The sequence below is a fragment of the Chlamydotis macqueenii genome, chromosome 20 (assembly GCF_036417535.1).
Source record: "Chlamydotis macqueenii isolate bChlMac1 chromosome 20, bChlMac1.mat, whole genome shotgun sequence".
NCBI lineage: Eukaryota > Metazoa > Chordata > Aves > Otidiformes > Otididae > Chlamydotis > Chlamydotis macqueenii.
Genome location: NC_141575.1, coordinates 11607108 through 11622249, shown reverse-complemented (window position 1 = coordinate 11622249; position 15142 = coordinate 11607108). Strand labels below are relative to the sequence as shown.

Genomic DNA, 15142 nt, shown 5'->3' with positions numbered 1-15142 from the left:
CCGAAATGGAGAATTCAGAGAAATGCTTTGGCAAAGCCTGGTCTCTCTTTGTTTCACTCTGATCTCTTTGATGAACCCACCACAAAGGCAGTGAACCTGTAACTCTGCCAATACACCTTAAGACCCTTTCTAATGGCTGCCACCTTGCTTTTCTCTTGAACCTCTTCCCTCTTCTCTCTGCTGAGCTCCTGGAGAGAAAACATCCAAGAGTTGCATTTCCTAGGGCCAGGGCTGCTGGTTTTTGGTGTGCATTTGAATCTAAATACATCTTTCAGCACCTCTGAGGTCCCAAAACCTGAGTGTAACAGTGCTTTCTGGTTTTCCTAGAGGTACTCCGCCTAATGCCAGATTTGAAACTGCTGCGCTTTCTCTTTCACATTTGAAGCTGTGTAATAACTCATACTTGGACCAATCTTCTGGAACGGCTCTGGCTCCTCCTCCTTCACTTCATCTGCTGCTATGACGGCCTGGTCATAGGGGTCTGCAAGAGAACAGAACCAGCAAGAGAGCTGACAACACCCTCAGGTTTTCCTTCTACAGCTACCTGGGCAATGAATGCTCCTGCATCTGTAATACCACTTTGATCTGTAACAAGATTTCAAGACAGAAATTAGGAACCAAATGACCCCTCTGTCTGAATTGTCCCTCCTCCTCAGGTGCCCCAAGCAGATACTGCCCCCCTTTCCAGATCAGGAACATGCCTTGAAGATAAATAATGTTTAAAAAATACAGAGAAAGACTGAACAAACACACTGCAAAGCCTGATTCCTATTTTCTAATTTTCTTCCAGTACATCTCCTATCTAACGATGTTACACTCTCTGGAAGGGGGCACGCTAATGCAGTCGGCAAGCAAGTGAGCTAACAAATACTGACCACTGACCTCCTACCATCTAACAGCACAGCTAGCAATAAATCAGAACCCAACCCATTTTATAAGATAAATTAATTTATGCCTTGAACAATTCACTAAATCACCAGAGACATGAAACATCTGTTTCTTTGATTTGCTAATGCCTGATCAATTGTACGTGCACCGAAAGCCTGGCATCTACTAGGGCTGGGCATCAACCTACTGGCTGGACGCACCGGGGGAGGGAGAGAGGATGCTCCTCTCCCACTGCAAGCAGTGACAAAACTCCCTTGACTCTCACGAGTGTAAAACTGGATCTGCTGTGCCTGAACTACTGAATGTTTGAAAAGATTTGTGAAATAAAGCACACGAAGGATCTCGGCTTACCTGCCCGGTTTTCTGGGGCCCCTTCCACACTAAAAACTAACACAGAATAGAAGAAGGAGGGGAAGAAACAAAACAGAAATTAAATCCTCTTAAATGCCCTTGTTTTCCTCCTGTATTTCACGTACCACTTCAGCACATTTCAGCCCCACAGAATAAACCAGGCTTTGTGCCCCAGTCCCTCCTCTTCCCAGCAGCATCCACACAGGGATTACTTGAGCATGCCCAGCCCTAACACACACAGATTCTCAAGGCCTTTGTTCTGGCTCTGACAGCCCCACGTGAAGTTCAGATGCACAGCCGCCTCACTCTTGTGTTTGCCAAGACACAGCCAGTCCCACGGAGGAACTGAGACAAACAGTGTTCTTGCAAGACACAAGGGAAGCCGTTCCCAAAGCCCTCTCTTAACCCTAGGCAGAGCTCCCTGAGCCATAGCGACGAGGACACGTTTCTGACAGAAGCAGACACGTCCGTCTCACAGTGACTTTCAGTCCCAGCAATTTAATTTTGGCTGCCCATGGGAGGAAGGGAGCTTGAGGTGCTGCACTGTAAGAGAACGTCGGCTGTTCTCCGAGCACATTCAGATGTCCACACATCCCAGTTAAAAACAGCATCTTTTTGGACATCACATATTGTGAAAAACCACTTGCTTTTCCGAGACAGCCCAGCCATTCTACTACCCAAGCAGCCTCTTTCTAAAACTCTGCCAGGGTTCCCTCCTTGGCCAGGTGAGAAGCAATACCAACAGGCTCGTAGCACACACAAGGGTTTGGCGTATCTGCGGGCTTTGAGCCGAGGAGCTTTAGATGCCCAGTAAGCAGGGGGCAGGCCAAAGACAGTATGTTGTTGCTTCTACTTCCCCCAGCGCAGAAAAAAGAAATGCTGCAGCTGGAGGAGCGTGTTTGTTTCTGTCTGAGTGTCACCAGCCCAGGCCACATCTACATTCACAGAGTAAAGTCTGGCCTGTAAGGTCCACTGACAACTGCATCAGTTCGCTACCACAGCGATTAACGAGAACGAAACATCTGTCAACTCTGAAATGTGGCTTCCTACAGAGATGCATTTTGCAAACAATCCTGAGAAGTCAGAAACCAAAGGCAACCAACTCTGGCCCAGCGAGCAGCCAGACTGACAGTTTACCTGGAGGGACTGAGCCTAGTGCATCTATCCTAAGCATGAGCCATCATACAGACAGGACGGCGAGGACGACAGGGGTTACTTTGATGCACGCATGGTCCTGCAGAATCACATTTTGCCTTCCCCAGAATAACACAGCAAAGACTTCTCATTCTAGTTTGGGTGCCTAAGTGTCAAAACAGTACTCACCATCCACGGCATGTAGGTCTCTATGCTCTTGGAAGCAGCTATAATATTTATATTTTTTCCCACAAATGTCACACGTGTACCTAAAATTGTCTGTAGGAAAAAGAAAACAGGCCACTTCAGAAACTTGGAGGTAAAAGGCAAGCACAGCAGACGACGTTGCTCAGTCAGACACCCCCATGCAGTCACACCCATCCCACACGCTCTGCCAAATCTCTAAGGCATGCAGACAACCACTGCTTCACAGCGTCCCCCCGTGCCCCACGCTGTATGGCTTGGGGCATATTCTGATCTGTTATTTCCTGTTCAGGCAGCTCCCTCTCCAGCGCAGCCTCCATAAGACCCCACAGCAATGGAGAGGCAGAGCACAAGGCCTGCTGAAATCTCCTTTGGAAGTTCAGGGCTACAGCAGGGTCAGGATGGGGACAAACTGGCAGAACTAAACACAGAGCCAAAGTATGAGCTGTTACAAGTCAAAGTCTTTATATGGCAACTTAATATACAACAGGACTGGATGTGCCTCGCCCATACCACACTCGGTCCTCACTGCTGCTGCTTACTGGTCACTAACTGCATCCAAGGTTCCCTACTGGCATGTTACAGCAAACAAAACCAAGGAGCACCAACAATCCAAATCGTACAGGACAGCAAGATGCTCAGTGAACAGGAGGACTGATGGAACCGGGTTTCAGATGTGTTTGTACCCTCGACCTCCTACCTTCATCCCAGCAACAACAGACCCCCTTCACCGCAGCTGTGTGGGGGTGACAAGGCAGATGCAAAAATGCTCAGGACACTTATGAATTCGTTTTTCTGACTGGAGACAATAATGTCTTTGGCTCAGCTATCACATCAGTGTAAGAGGAAAACTTCCCTTTCCAACTTGGTGGGGTTTTTCCATCTTCTGGTGTCTGACAGACACCTCGGGGTACAGACTGACGTCCGTAAGTAATCACCTCACTGCAACCTGTCGTAGCCAACGGCTTGCATGCTACTAGCCCATTCCAAACAAAGTAAAACACATCAGCGTGTGTAGCCACAAAGGATCTCAAAACAAATGTCTCTTACTTCACAACAGGAGCAAGCGAGGAGCTATCACACACCAGCTACCGTGACTCCGCAGACCAGCTGCCACTCAGGAAGCTCCCCTGCAGCAGCTCAGTTGTTTGCGCTCATCTATCCATAGGATTCGAAAAGTTAAAGCCTTGTTTCTACCTCTTCCACATTGTGTTCAAACACACCGGAGTATGCACATAAAGTAAGTTTTTACTTCTCAGTAATTTTATTTTTAAAATAAATAACTATTTCAAGCTACCAAGCATTGGTACAGCCTAATCGCTCACTTGGGTTCACTACTGCAGCCCATCAGCACACGGGGCTCCAACACTGAAGGAAGGTCACCTTCCACCCTTTACTCTGCTGGGTAGAGCGAAAGTAGAAGCTATGGTGATCTATGAGAGAAAAATGCCAAATACAGAAGGCGTTAAACAGCTGGGCACTGGAACCTCACTTCTGCTACCAAAAAGTAGTTGCACCTTTATCAGAGCACAGCAATGCTAAGCTAGATCTAAGGGGTTTTAAGGAGTCTAGGAGTCTAGTCAAGCAAGACTGAGCCCAGGCATACATACCAAGATGAAAATGACTGGCTGCTTCAGACAGTGCACTGCTTAAGGAAGAGCAAGAGGAGAGCAAAACATGACTGCGAGAACGTCCAAGTGATAAAAGCTCTGGTGGGTCACATTTAGCTATTTTCCATTACACAATCTTCTGCAGTCTCCTTCTGCGGCCCTACAACAGTGCTGAGGGTCTCTGTCTGCCCTGGACCCTTTTTGACAACCAAGAGAATCTAATGATTGCTAGCGAATGTCTGTGGATCTGTTGCAAAAAAAACCCCAGTCAATTATTAGCAGAGAAAATTTCTGTCATCAGTCCCACATCACTGGGTGTCCCACAGACAAGAAACCAACCTCCTTTTGAAGGTGTGATGAGCAAGGTGGTAGATGAACGGAACACTAATCCTTCAAAGGAGTACCAAATACTGAGCACTTTCAATACCTCCATTTGGAGGAAGACAACTATTATGGCCTTAGCTTAGAAGAGAAGTGCTCAATAAATAAGAACACGTTAGAAAAGAGTAAAACTAACCGCTAGGCACCCCATCTCCCAGACTCACACAGGCACATTTGGTTGCAGTCACTGTAACTTAGGAAAGACTGCGGGGATCTCACTGTCAACAGCTGGGACTTCAGCAGCACACGCTGGGTACGACTTCTTTCCCCAGGCGGTGTGAGGAAAACGAAAACACGATAAAAAGTGTAACAGCACACGCCAAGAGAATAGCATTTTGCTTGTTTTGTTAGGAAATTGTTTTCCCTAAGGAAGAATGACCTCCAGAAACCATACTGAAACAAGTCATTAGGAGAAGTAAGAATTTGTTCCAGCTGGTACTGGCACGAATCTCTTCCTCGACTCTTGAAAGGAGATAACACCCAGCAAACAGTGCCAAGCCTCCGAGACGAGGAGGTTTACGGAGGATTCAGAAAGCATCAGGAGACTGCTGATGTGCAGCTAAGCTTCGGCCTCTCTGAGCAGTGGTCACTCTTCCAGGGCTGCACTCAAGTGCCAGACTTCGTCCCTCTTACCCAATAAAGCCGTCCGTGCTGACAGCTGTCAAGTACTCCCAGTGCTGTTCCCAGCAGCAACAGCCTTCTTAGCAAGGAACTCGCCGAGCAGAACTAGCCTGTACACTACCGCTTTTCCTGCTCTGGGTTATAATTCCCACATCAGGCTAGACTGCAGCCGGGGCACCATACCCACAAAGCTTTCACTGGGAAAGGCTACAGGGGACTGGAGTGCTCGGGGGGGCTGCAAGCCCACGCTGAAACCCCCAGCCCTGAACCTCTGAAGAGATGGTACCAAACCTCGCCAAACTAACGCCGCTTCAGCAAGTCTGCTCAGATTCAAGCTCCCTCCTGTCAGCAGGTAGACACCAACACAGTGCAGCTCCACCAAAAGTAAAAAAAAAAAATAGCAGGCACTATTAGGACTTAAGGAAAACCACAGGGAAAGACACCCACTAGCCCAGAGGCTCAGTGCTGTCCCCCACTGGTGTTCAGGTAAGGGTCCTGCAGGACACACCCTCGCTGCGAGCTGCGCCATCACCCCATCACACTGCTGCAAACCTGCAGCTTCCAAACGCTTCAGAGACATCCAGTTAAAAACCAAACTCCAGCATCACTCCTCCTTCACGCTCCTGAGTCTTCCCAACGGGAGCAGAGATTCCAGAACGAGGTTCAAGGAGTAATGGCCTTACACACTCAGTCAGCCCACATTTAATCCCGTGAAATACACGCACAACACAGCATCACACCTTACTAGAAAAAAGGCAAGCGGCAGCCCTGTTCCAAGGCAGTTCCTCAGATACAAAGCACTGACATACTGAGATGGCAAGCAGGCAGGCTTTTCAAGTCCCCCAAGAAATAACTCCACAGGACCTGAAAGCATTTGTGACCACTCTGCTCTCAAGTGCACCCCCAGCCAAAGACAGAGAACGTGCTGCTCTTCTCTGCCTGTCTCCAAGGGCTGCTGCCGGCTGGCTCCTCCTGTGCCGCCTGTGTTCAGCAACGACCTGTAGCTGCTGAAACGCCCTGCCCCAGGGATGATCAGCCAGGTCGTCTTTCTTCTCAGATGCTGCATTAAATGTTTTGAATTTTTTTTTGTTGTTTTGCTTCAAATATTGAGCAGAGAAGAAAGCACATACTTCATTTTGGCAGGGAAGAGGGAGGGCAGAAAACACACGCCCAACAGTGGCAGGCAGAAGAGGCTTCTCTCCTTAGGGCACTTGGCCCAGGGCCTCAGTGGATTTCGCTCTAGAAACCCAGGAAGAGAACAATAGTAAACAGAAATTTGTTGAAAGGTCAGGACTTCTGTATCACAAGCTGCAAACACAGATCACTTAACCTGTCCTTGTAAGTGCAGGAATCCGAGACCACAAAAACTGTACACAAACTAGTTTCCAGAGGAATCACAGAGCTCTGCGCAGCACCAAAGAAACCCGAATTGGAAGCTGCCACATACACCGTCCAGGTGACATCCCTGCACCCCTGACAGCATGTCCCGTTCAGGGTCCAGAACAACGGGGTCTCCACACAGCACGCTGCGGTAGCTTCTGAAGGCCTTCTCCAAGGTGAAGAACAATTTTCACCTGACCCAGAATTCATATTGATCTTTCAAATGGAAGAAGCCACAAAAGCTACTTGAGAGAGGAGCTCTCACAGCAACTGGGCACTTTGCTGCTAATACTGAATCCTAAGTGATCCTACTCTTAGAGCACTGCAGAAATGGCTGCCTACTAGGACAGCCTCCAAATGTGGTAGGGCAAAATCACTGCACGTAAATAGACTGCAACAGCCTCCTGAATTATTCCTAAAATCCAGCAGTGTTCTAGTCCTAGCCAAGAAAAACGAAGCACTACTACCTGCTCCATGGTCAGGGTGGCATCTTTACACCAGATGGTTTGAGAAGAGCTCACCTTGGGAGACAAGGTTTCCGACACAATTCATAAAGTTCAGCAGCATCTCTGAAAGTGGGAGAGGGGCTGGATTTCTTACAGTTAAGCCTGCTGCTTAACACATTTATTTGTCACCTCTCTATTTGAGGTTGCGATGTTTCTTCCCCCCAACAGGCTTTCTGAGTGAGGCTTATGTGACAGTGAAGGATCAGCACTGTCCCTCCAGTCAGGGCCAGTGGATCCCAGGACAGTCCATGAGATGCTCTGATGCTCAGTTCCACATTCCTTAACTGCTCCTGAAAACGTGCTGGCAGATGCTGGACATGCTGCGACAAACACAGAGGGCTGGAGATGGGGAATGGCTGTGTAGCAGTACCCGAAAAAAGCAGCATCCTTCCTGGGATGTCTGCCTCAGTGAGAGGAACCACGAGCAACTACAACAGTCTTCAGTAAGAGCCAAAGCCACCATGACTAAACCACCTGATAGAAAGGAACAGGAAAGGCTGGCATTTTCTGAGATACGCGCTGCATGCTTGCCACCAGGAAATGTCTTTCCGAGCTGCGTCCAGAGCACAAGCTACCTGAGCAGCCTCCCCAGAAGAAGACCCAGAGTGCAGCTACTGCTTCCTTACAACACAGCAGGGAGCAAAAACATCTGGGACCCTCACTTGTTTCTGTGGATTCCACCCAGGGCAGCACAAAGACAGCTCTGGAGAGAGTCTTCTTCTCCCTTTCCGCAGCCAGAGGCGCACCTAGATGGAAAGGAACATATTTATGGCTTCCCAAGCTAGCAGGATATTCCCCGCGCAGGTTCACAGACAATTCCTTTGACCTAACTCTTTGGCCCCTTTAGGGGCTTCCTTCTAGATGCTGGACTGGCAGTGGGCAGAGGCAGAACACAAGTTTGCAGACACAGAGCTTACTGCCTGTAGACCTCCATCTACTCCTCACTCCAACTGTGCTCTTGCACAGAAGTTTTGAGCTTCACACCTGCATTTGACAGCCAAGCAGAGAGCTGCCAGTAAAATCAGTTGCAGTCCACATCAGAGCTCAACTTAAAGGTGTCCAATGGCAAAATTCCTTGAAAAGGGAGCAGGACTGAGCCCAAAGTCAGCAGCAACCCCTTAAGAGGATTAAAGTATCCAGAGTTACATTAGTAAAGATTAAATAATAATAAAATCCAGAAATTTGGAAAGGAGAGAAACCCCAGAAATCCTCACACACAAAGGCACAAGCCAGCTCCTAAGTGGCGGTTAGGAAAAAACTTTCCCTATGGACAAACCATTCCAAGATCACTCATTTCATGATCATTTACTTCCCTCCCACAAACACCTGGCCTTTGTCAGGAACACAGGAGACATTTGGGCACACGCCGGCGTAACCTAGCATGGTGCTTCCTACACTTCTCAAACAGAGGTCCTCAGGCTGCAAAGTGCTGAGCCAAGAAAAAGGCAATCCCAAACTCTCACACGGATGGCCAATCCCTTGGAAGTACCAAAAACTTGTGCAAGATGTTAGCTCACCTTCAAGCTGGTGAGGAGCTAAATGACAGGTCGGGGCATGGAGTCACGGGCTCGTGCTCAGTCCCCCGCTGCAGCGTTGCAGAGCTTAGTCCCAGCTCTTAAGAAGAGCTGTTGCAGATGCATTTAGTAGCTACAGGACTGACTTCACCTTACAGCATTTTTAAGCTGCTTTCAAGTACACAGCCAGTGAATTCTATCAATTCTGTGATACTTTATCCAAACCACGTGTCAGCTGAACGCATCAGCACAATGGAGATTTAAGTGCAGACCATCCAGGGCTGTAGGCAATCCCTCCAGGTTGGAAACTTGACACCAGACTAGTAAGAACTTCCATACAGAGGGGAATAAATATCCTGAATTAATTCATGAAAGACAGTCCCCTTGCTCCTTATAGTCTGATGGTCACATACTGTAAAATTTTTTTTTAACATTTTGGGGAAAAGGTGTTTTGGGTACTACTCACTAGATGCTGAGAGAAAAAAAAGACTTCCTAGGTGTTCTCAGGATGTCATACACCAATAAATTTCCTTCTCTCACAGTTAGAAGTATTTTAAAGTTGAATCCAAACAGACAGCAAATATCAGCACTTTAAAGCGAAAATACTACGGCGTTTTACAATTATCCCCAGAATCAGCACTATGAACCGGGATATTCAGACTCCATGACAAAATCCAGACACATCAGACAATGTAATTAACGCCAGCAGATCCAGTTTCATACTTCTTTGTTCTGGTATCACTTCAGGGCAACGCTGGATTCTTTGTTATTCAAATTGTAACTAAGTGTAAGATAAAGAATATTGAAAAGAGAGTGTGACGGTGCCACTACTAGCAATTCCACAATGAACAGTCTCAGCCTTGCGTAACTGAAACACACAGGTGTACCTGTACACACCTAACTTGTGAATGTGGGAAGATTCATCTTTTATATCAGTAAGGATGCTGAATCTCCACCTTAAGTGAAAAACTCAGTTCAGCTCACATTGTGGAGTTCTGCACAACACACAGCACAGGCCAGTTCATCCTAACCTCCTGTTGGAATCAAAACGGTCTGGCTGGGAACACACCACTTACCTACTTCACAACTGCTCAGATTAAATGATGTAGCACTGAGAGTTTCATAAAGGAAAAGCAAACCTCATCCGCACTTTTTTCCTACTCATTTGCCTGTGACTAGAAATTTGGTTCTTACTGTGATTTCCAGATGGGAATTCACACGGAGTATCGCTGCCTAGTTTCCAAAGAGGAAAGGAAAAGTGACTGTTAAATGACTGAGAAGCACTGAAGAGGAGACCCTGCCTCCATAAAACTTTGTAAAGAACAAAATCAATTTAAAAGAAGCTAGGAAGGATGCAGAACCCTGCGCTCTACAATCACCCAAGATAATCAAGAACTCTAACCTTTTTGCTTAGATTGAAAGGAAAAGGTCTTATAACGGTAATCCTTGAATTGCTCTGCCTTTCCTGGTCACGAGTATCCTTAGGAGTGACAATACTGACAACGTAAACACGTAAAACACTTAAAGTGTTCTGGGTTTTTTGTGTGTTGTTCAGGTAAAGGCAGCTGAAATGCCAACAAGCAGCTCAACAGACAAAGGTTCAGGCTGAAAGAAGAATTTGGAACAATTACCGGCATTGCTGCTCGTGCACCTTTTCTGTTGCTAAATTTCAAACCACGCTGGAAGATGCAAAGCATACCCCTTCTTAAAGAAGGGTGGAGGGACGTATTTCTGTCTTCAATAAAGCTCTGCTGGTATTTTCAAGACAAAGTGATGGACCATCAGAACAGTCTGGGGTTACTAAAATTCTTATCCTTTTTTATTACAATAAATAAATTTCTACATCAATTTTGCTGCCTAGGAACTCTGTAAGAGATTTGTTGCTAAGTATTAACATCCAGATTTCTGTAAACCTGGTCTATTTGGTCATCATCTGGGAAAGGGGCAGAAATTTAATTTTTACAGGTATATTAGTAATTTTCTGTACAAGATCATGTGAAGAGCACAGATTTATAGACAACCCGAAAGCCTCCTTTTCTAAAACCTTAGATTAACACTACATACAGAGAAACTGGTCCTCTCCAGAGCTATGGAACTGCAGGACTGCCACGAACACCAAAACCTCCAGCACGACTGCATGCGTGTCACGCTCCTGAGCACACTTACGCGGCTGTAAGGCAAGACTCCCAACGGGACACCCAAAGTGAGAACATCCCAAAAGAATGGGGAGAATGAATGACCCCAGCCCCAGAGCTGCACGGAAATCTACTTTTGTGAAAGGCAACAGCTACAGCACTGAAGGAACGTAGATCAGGCCTTAAGGTCAAAATTCTCTTCACACTGTAGATCCCAGACCTAAGTTCTGTATTATTTTCCTGATGTCCTCTTCCCGCACCAAAATTTGTCACTCTTGGTCTCAGCCCATCAGTCATTTAAATTTGAACATATTCATCTACGTGTTAGGGAAATGGGAATCTAAAGAGACTTCAGCTACTTAAAATGCAAACACGTTAGAAAAATAAAATCCGTTTTTATAGCTCTCCCTGAGGAGTGGGAGAATTATTAAATAAGAACATTGGGAAAATTAATCACAACATTGTAAAAGAGTAACTATTCTTTTTGGCATGTGTACGTGGGTGTACGCACACACACAACATTTACATTAGGCTTTTAATTGTGTAAGGCACTAGTAAGTTTTACCAAGCACAATAGTGGAACTTCCCACTTTTTGCTCTGTTACCCCCCAAAATGTAAAAGGAAATAAAAAGTTAAAATTTAGTTTAAGGAAATACTAAGTTTGCGAATTTGAATATTTAAAATTAATAAAGAAATTGAGAAGCTAACATTAAATTAACACCAGCACACCACTTACGTATCTTCCCATCACTAGTCAGAACATTAAAATCATCACATCCTGTCTGTGCAAGGTCTGGGAAAGAAAACCTTCATTCTGAATCTATTAATCTCACGGTTTAAATTCACAACACTACAAATGTTTTTGCACATGCAAGGCATTAGCACTATGCCTCACAGTTAAGGTTTGCGAGGCATATTCCAGCCCACATCCTTCCTTCTAACCTTTCGCTGCTTTTTCAAATAAATTCCCTCTTAGGCTGAACTCTCCCATGCTTAGTCACGGCCCGAAGGGAAATATGTTTTTAAGTGATCAGGCCAATCGTTTTTTTATTTATGGGGTTGTGAAATATTTACTATGTATTCCATTTTGGAAAAAAAAAGAATTGCAATTTTCTTTTTTCCTTCTTGTAACTAAACAACATCACACAGTGGAGACACACACTCCTGAAGGATGCTGCCCAGTACACAGGTGATGGGTTTGAATGCATTTGGCTAAGGAACTGGAAATAAAACATAATTCTGCTTGCAGGCTACAACATCCCCAGACGCAGACGGAAGTCAGTGTCCCCCTAACATCGAACGGCTGATCTCAGCCCAGCACCCAGTCTGGCACACAACAGGCAATGTGACACTGCTGTGAATGGGGAAGGAGGACACAAAGCTCCCAGGTGACAGCACAGTTACATTCAGTTTTCAAAAGCCGCGCCTCCTGACGCACCATCCGTCTGGTCAGCATTACAGTCAGCTACCAGGAGCTGTGATACGATCACAAATTACACCATCGTGCACTGAGGCATAAATGCTTCACTACCTCTAGGTACCTGGTAAGAGGGACCGAAGATCTGGCACACAGAAATGACCCAGACATCATACGGCACCCACTAAAAACCGTGCCACAACGTGGGGGCTGCATCCAGCGCAAGAGCAGAACAGGCTGGCACGTCCCTGGCAGCCGGCCCTGCTGTACCAGAGCCACGAGCTTCCCTCCCGGCTACGGCAGAGCCCGGGCTTGGAGTCACGAGGGACGGTGGTGGCACTCTGCTAGCGACACAAAACCCGAGAGGTACTGGGTTGTCCTGCCTGCTTCATCACGTACGTAGCTGGGACTGGAGTGCCTCCTCTGAAGATCATTTTGGTACCTCTTGTATTAGAAGGGTATCTATCCGTAACAGCAGTTACGTTTAACTCTGTGACACTGCAGCAGGCACTGCGCATCCCTGCCTTCCTTGGTATTTGCTCCTATGTGACACAGCACAAGGACGGCGTGCCAACTGGCTTTTCATTCTCCAGATGGCACTGGTAGAACTGGTAGCCTTGGAGCGGAAACGCTTCTCAGCATTTTACAACTGTAATCCGCAGTATGATGTCGGTCTGTACAACAGCAATCTGTCACTGGAGAGGAGTGTAGTCCATCCATTTCTCAGTCTCTTCCTGAGGACCAGTTTTGTGCTGGAGAAGACGCTAAAGCCTGGACTGTATCAAAAGAGCACAAGAACTCTCCGTTTCACCAGCTGCACCCTGTCTTCCCTGGAAGACATATCCAGTAAGATACCAGTATCTGTGTAACCTTCGACTACGCCAACTTTGCACCCCCGATGCGGTAACACACCTCACTTCAGCAGGGACAGCAACGCACAGCACATTTGAAAGTTGCTATCAGCCAGGAAGGGTGATCAAGTCTGGCCACAGAGAGAAAGACAAGACTTCAATTTAACTGCAGCAAAGAGGAGTTAAGACTGGCTACCGGCAGAAAGGCCCACCTGGGGCTAGCAGGGAAACACTGGGCAAGGCCTCATGTCTGAGAGGCTGAGGAACTGTCTGCACAGCAATTTTCTGAAGAACGCATTAGAAAAACAACCTTCAGGATGTTCTACCTATGAAGCAACAGACCTCCTGGAGTCCAAATCTAGTCTTAACATTCTTGCCAGCTCACAGCTATGAATGTGAGCTTGCAAATTTTTGTCAGTAACAATCACCAGTTTCATCTAGTCATTTCTACCCTGCCTTTGCACAGGGTAAAGAGTCCTCTGGAGATTACTAGAGGAAGGCGTCCTCTTGAGATGACTAGAAGGAAAAGTGCATTCAAATGCTAGCTCAGAGTCATGAGCTCTACTTTCAGGAGCAATCAGCAGCTACTCCTAACAAACAGACACTCGCTGCCCTCACACACAGTCTGATGAACGCCAGCTGACTCAGTGCCTTGCAGCAGGCGATGAGCTTCTCTCTGGCACAGGCCTCCCAACACCTCTCACAGCAGGGTCCCGGACTCAGGTAGCTCCTCCAGTAAGACCCACTGCTGACCCCAGCACATGCCACATCTACCCGGGGAGCAGTTTTCCTCCCTCAGGGAAGCACAGCTGAAACCCACCTTCACTGTGGGAGACAAGAGGGAGGCTACAGGCTGCTGCTGTGCAGGGCACGGGAGTTACCGCTCCGCAGCTTGGCTCTGTGCCTGCTCCGGCTGCAGCTGTGCTCCGCCAGCTGCCACCAACTCCTGCTCCACAGCGCAGTCCAGAACGCCTGGCAAACACCACCACCTGGGAGATGGCAATACTGATTTTCAAAAACTATCTGTGAAGAGGAAAAAGGGGCTCCAACACAACAGAAAGGCCAACAGACACGAAGGAAAAATAGGTTGTGTTACCTGGGATCAACCTTGGGATTTTGTGGGATCTGGCCTAGGAGCTTTCAACCCATGGAGATGGGCACAGCAAGCACAAATGTACCAGGGAAGTCGCTCCCGTTTCCACCAGAATTTAAAGCACAAGTGAAGGAGGCTGCCAGGCGCCACCAGGCAAAGGATGGTCTGGGCTTACAGACAGGATTTGTACGCTGTGCTCTCAGGCATCTCTCAAACAGTGGAGTCCACCCAAGACCTGAGTAGGAGTAATCTGCTGCCAGCACGAACACAGGGACCTGCTTTTGAGAAACAGCACAAAATGCAGCTTCACTGCTTACACAGAACTGCATGTACGTAAAAGTGGGAGATGGAGACAGAAAGAACAGGATCTACCAGAAAACAACCATTAGCCATCTTCCAGCCTCCGGCAAATGTCACTGAATTGCCATAGTAACAAACTGCAACACGGCTAGGAATAACAGCAAGCGCAGCATTTGAACTGTCTTGTTTTAGTGGAACTGGTTTTTCGTGCCGTATTCCTGCACACACTTCAAGTTAATAAACCAGCTATACTTTAAGAAACCTTCAGCTTTCAGCAATTCTTCCCCTCCCATTTCTCCATGCATTTGTTGTTCTGCTTTCTTTCACCGGGCACAGAAATGCAACCCAACAGCGTCAAGGCTGTGCCCAGCACACAGGGACTGGGCTGCAAGCCTAGGAACCTGCGCTCTCTTCCTTTGCCACTTGCTCGCTGGTTGCCTTGGGCAAGTCACCTTCTCTGCTGCCTGCAGAATACCAAACTCTCTGCACAGCGACCCAGGGCTCATCCCGGGAAAAGGCTTAGAAGTACTAGAGACTAATAACACTATTTGCTGTACTCGTTAACATCTGGTGTTTTGAAAACAGGTACTAAGAGGCCATTGGTAAGTTGTAAGTAGGCAAGTGCCATATTAACAGTTGCCAAAGCAACCTTAATTTCATCCTACGCTGGTCCAAAGAGGCAGAGACACTACTAGAAAAAGCAGCAGTGAGCATGTAGACAAAAGTTTAGGTGGTTACACACTCCCAGATGAATTA

At 47.1% G+C, this 15142-nt stretch overlaps 1 protein-coding gene across 2 annotated transcripts in view; it reads right to left on the bottom strand.

Moving 5' to 3' along the window:
• ZNF618 (zinc finger protein 618) overlaps positions 1–15142 on the bottom strand; it is a 157959-nt gene that overhangs the window by 37300 nt on the left and 105517 nt on the right. For both annotated transcript variants that reach the window (XM_086763639.1, XM_086763640.1), the window contains 3 exons: positions 2563–2652; positions 1240–1275; positions 404–481 (listed from right to left, as the gene is read on the bottom strand). In XM_086763639.1, the coding sequence (XP_086619765.1) occupies positions 404–481; positions 1240–1275; positions 2563–2652 (204 nt within the window). The remainder of the gene's footprint in view (positions 1–403; positions 482–1239; positions 1276–2562; positions 2653–15142) is intronic.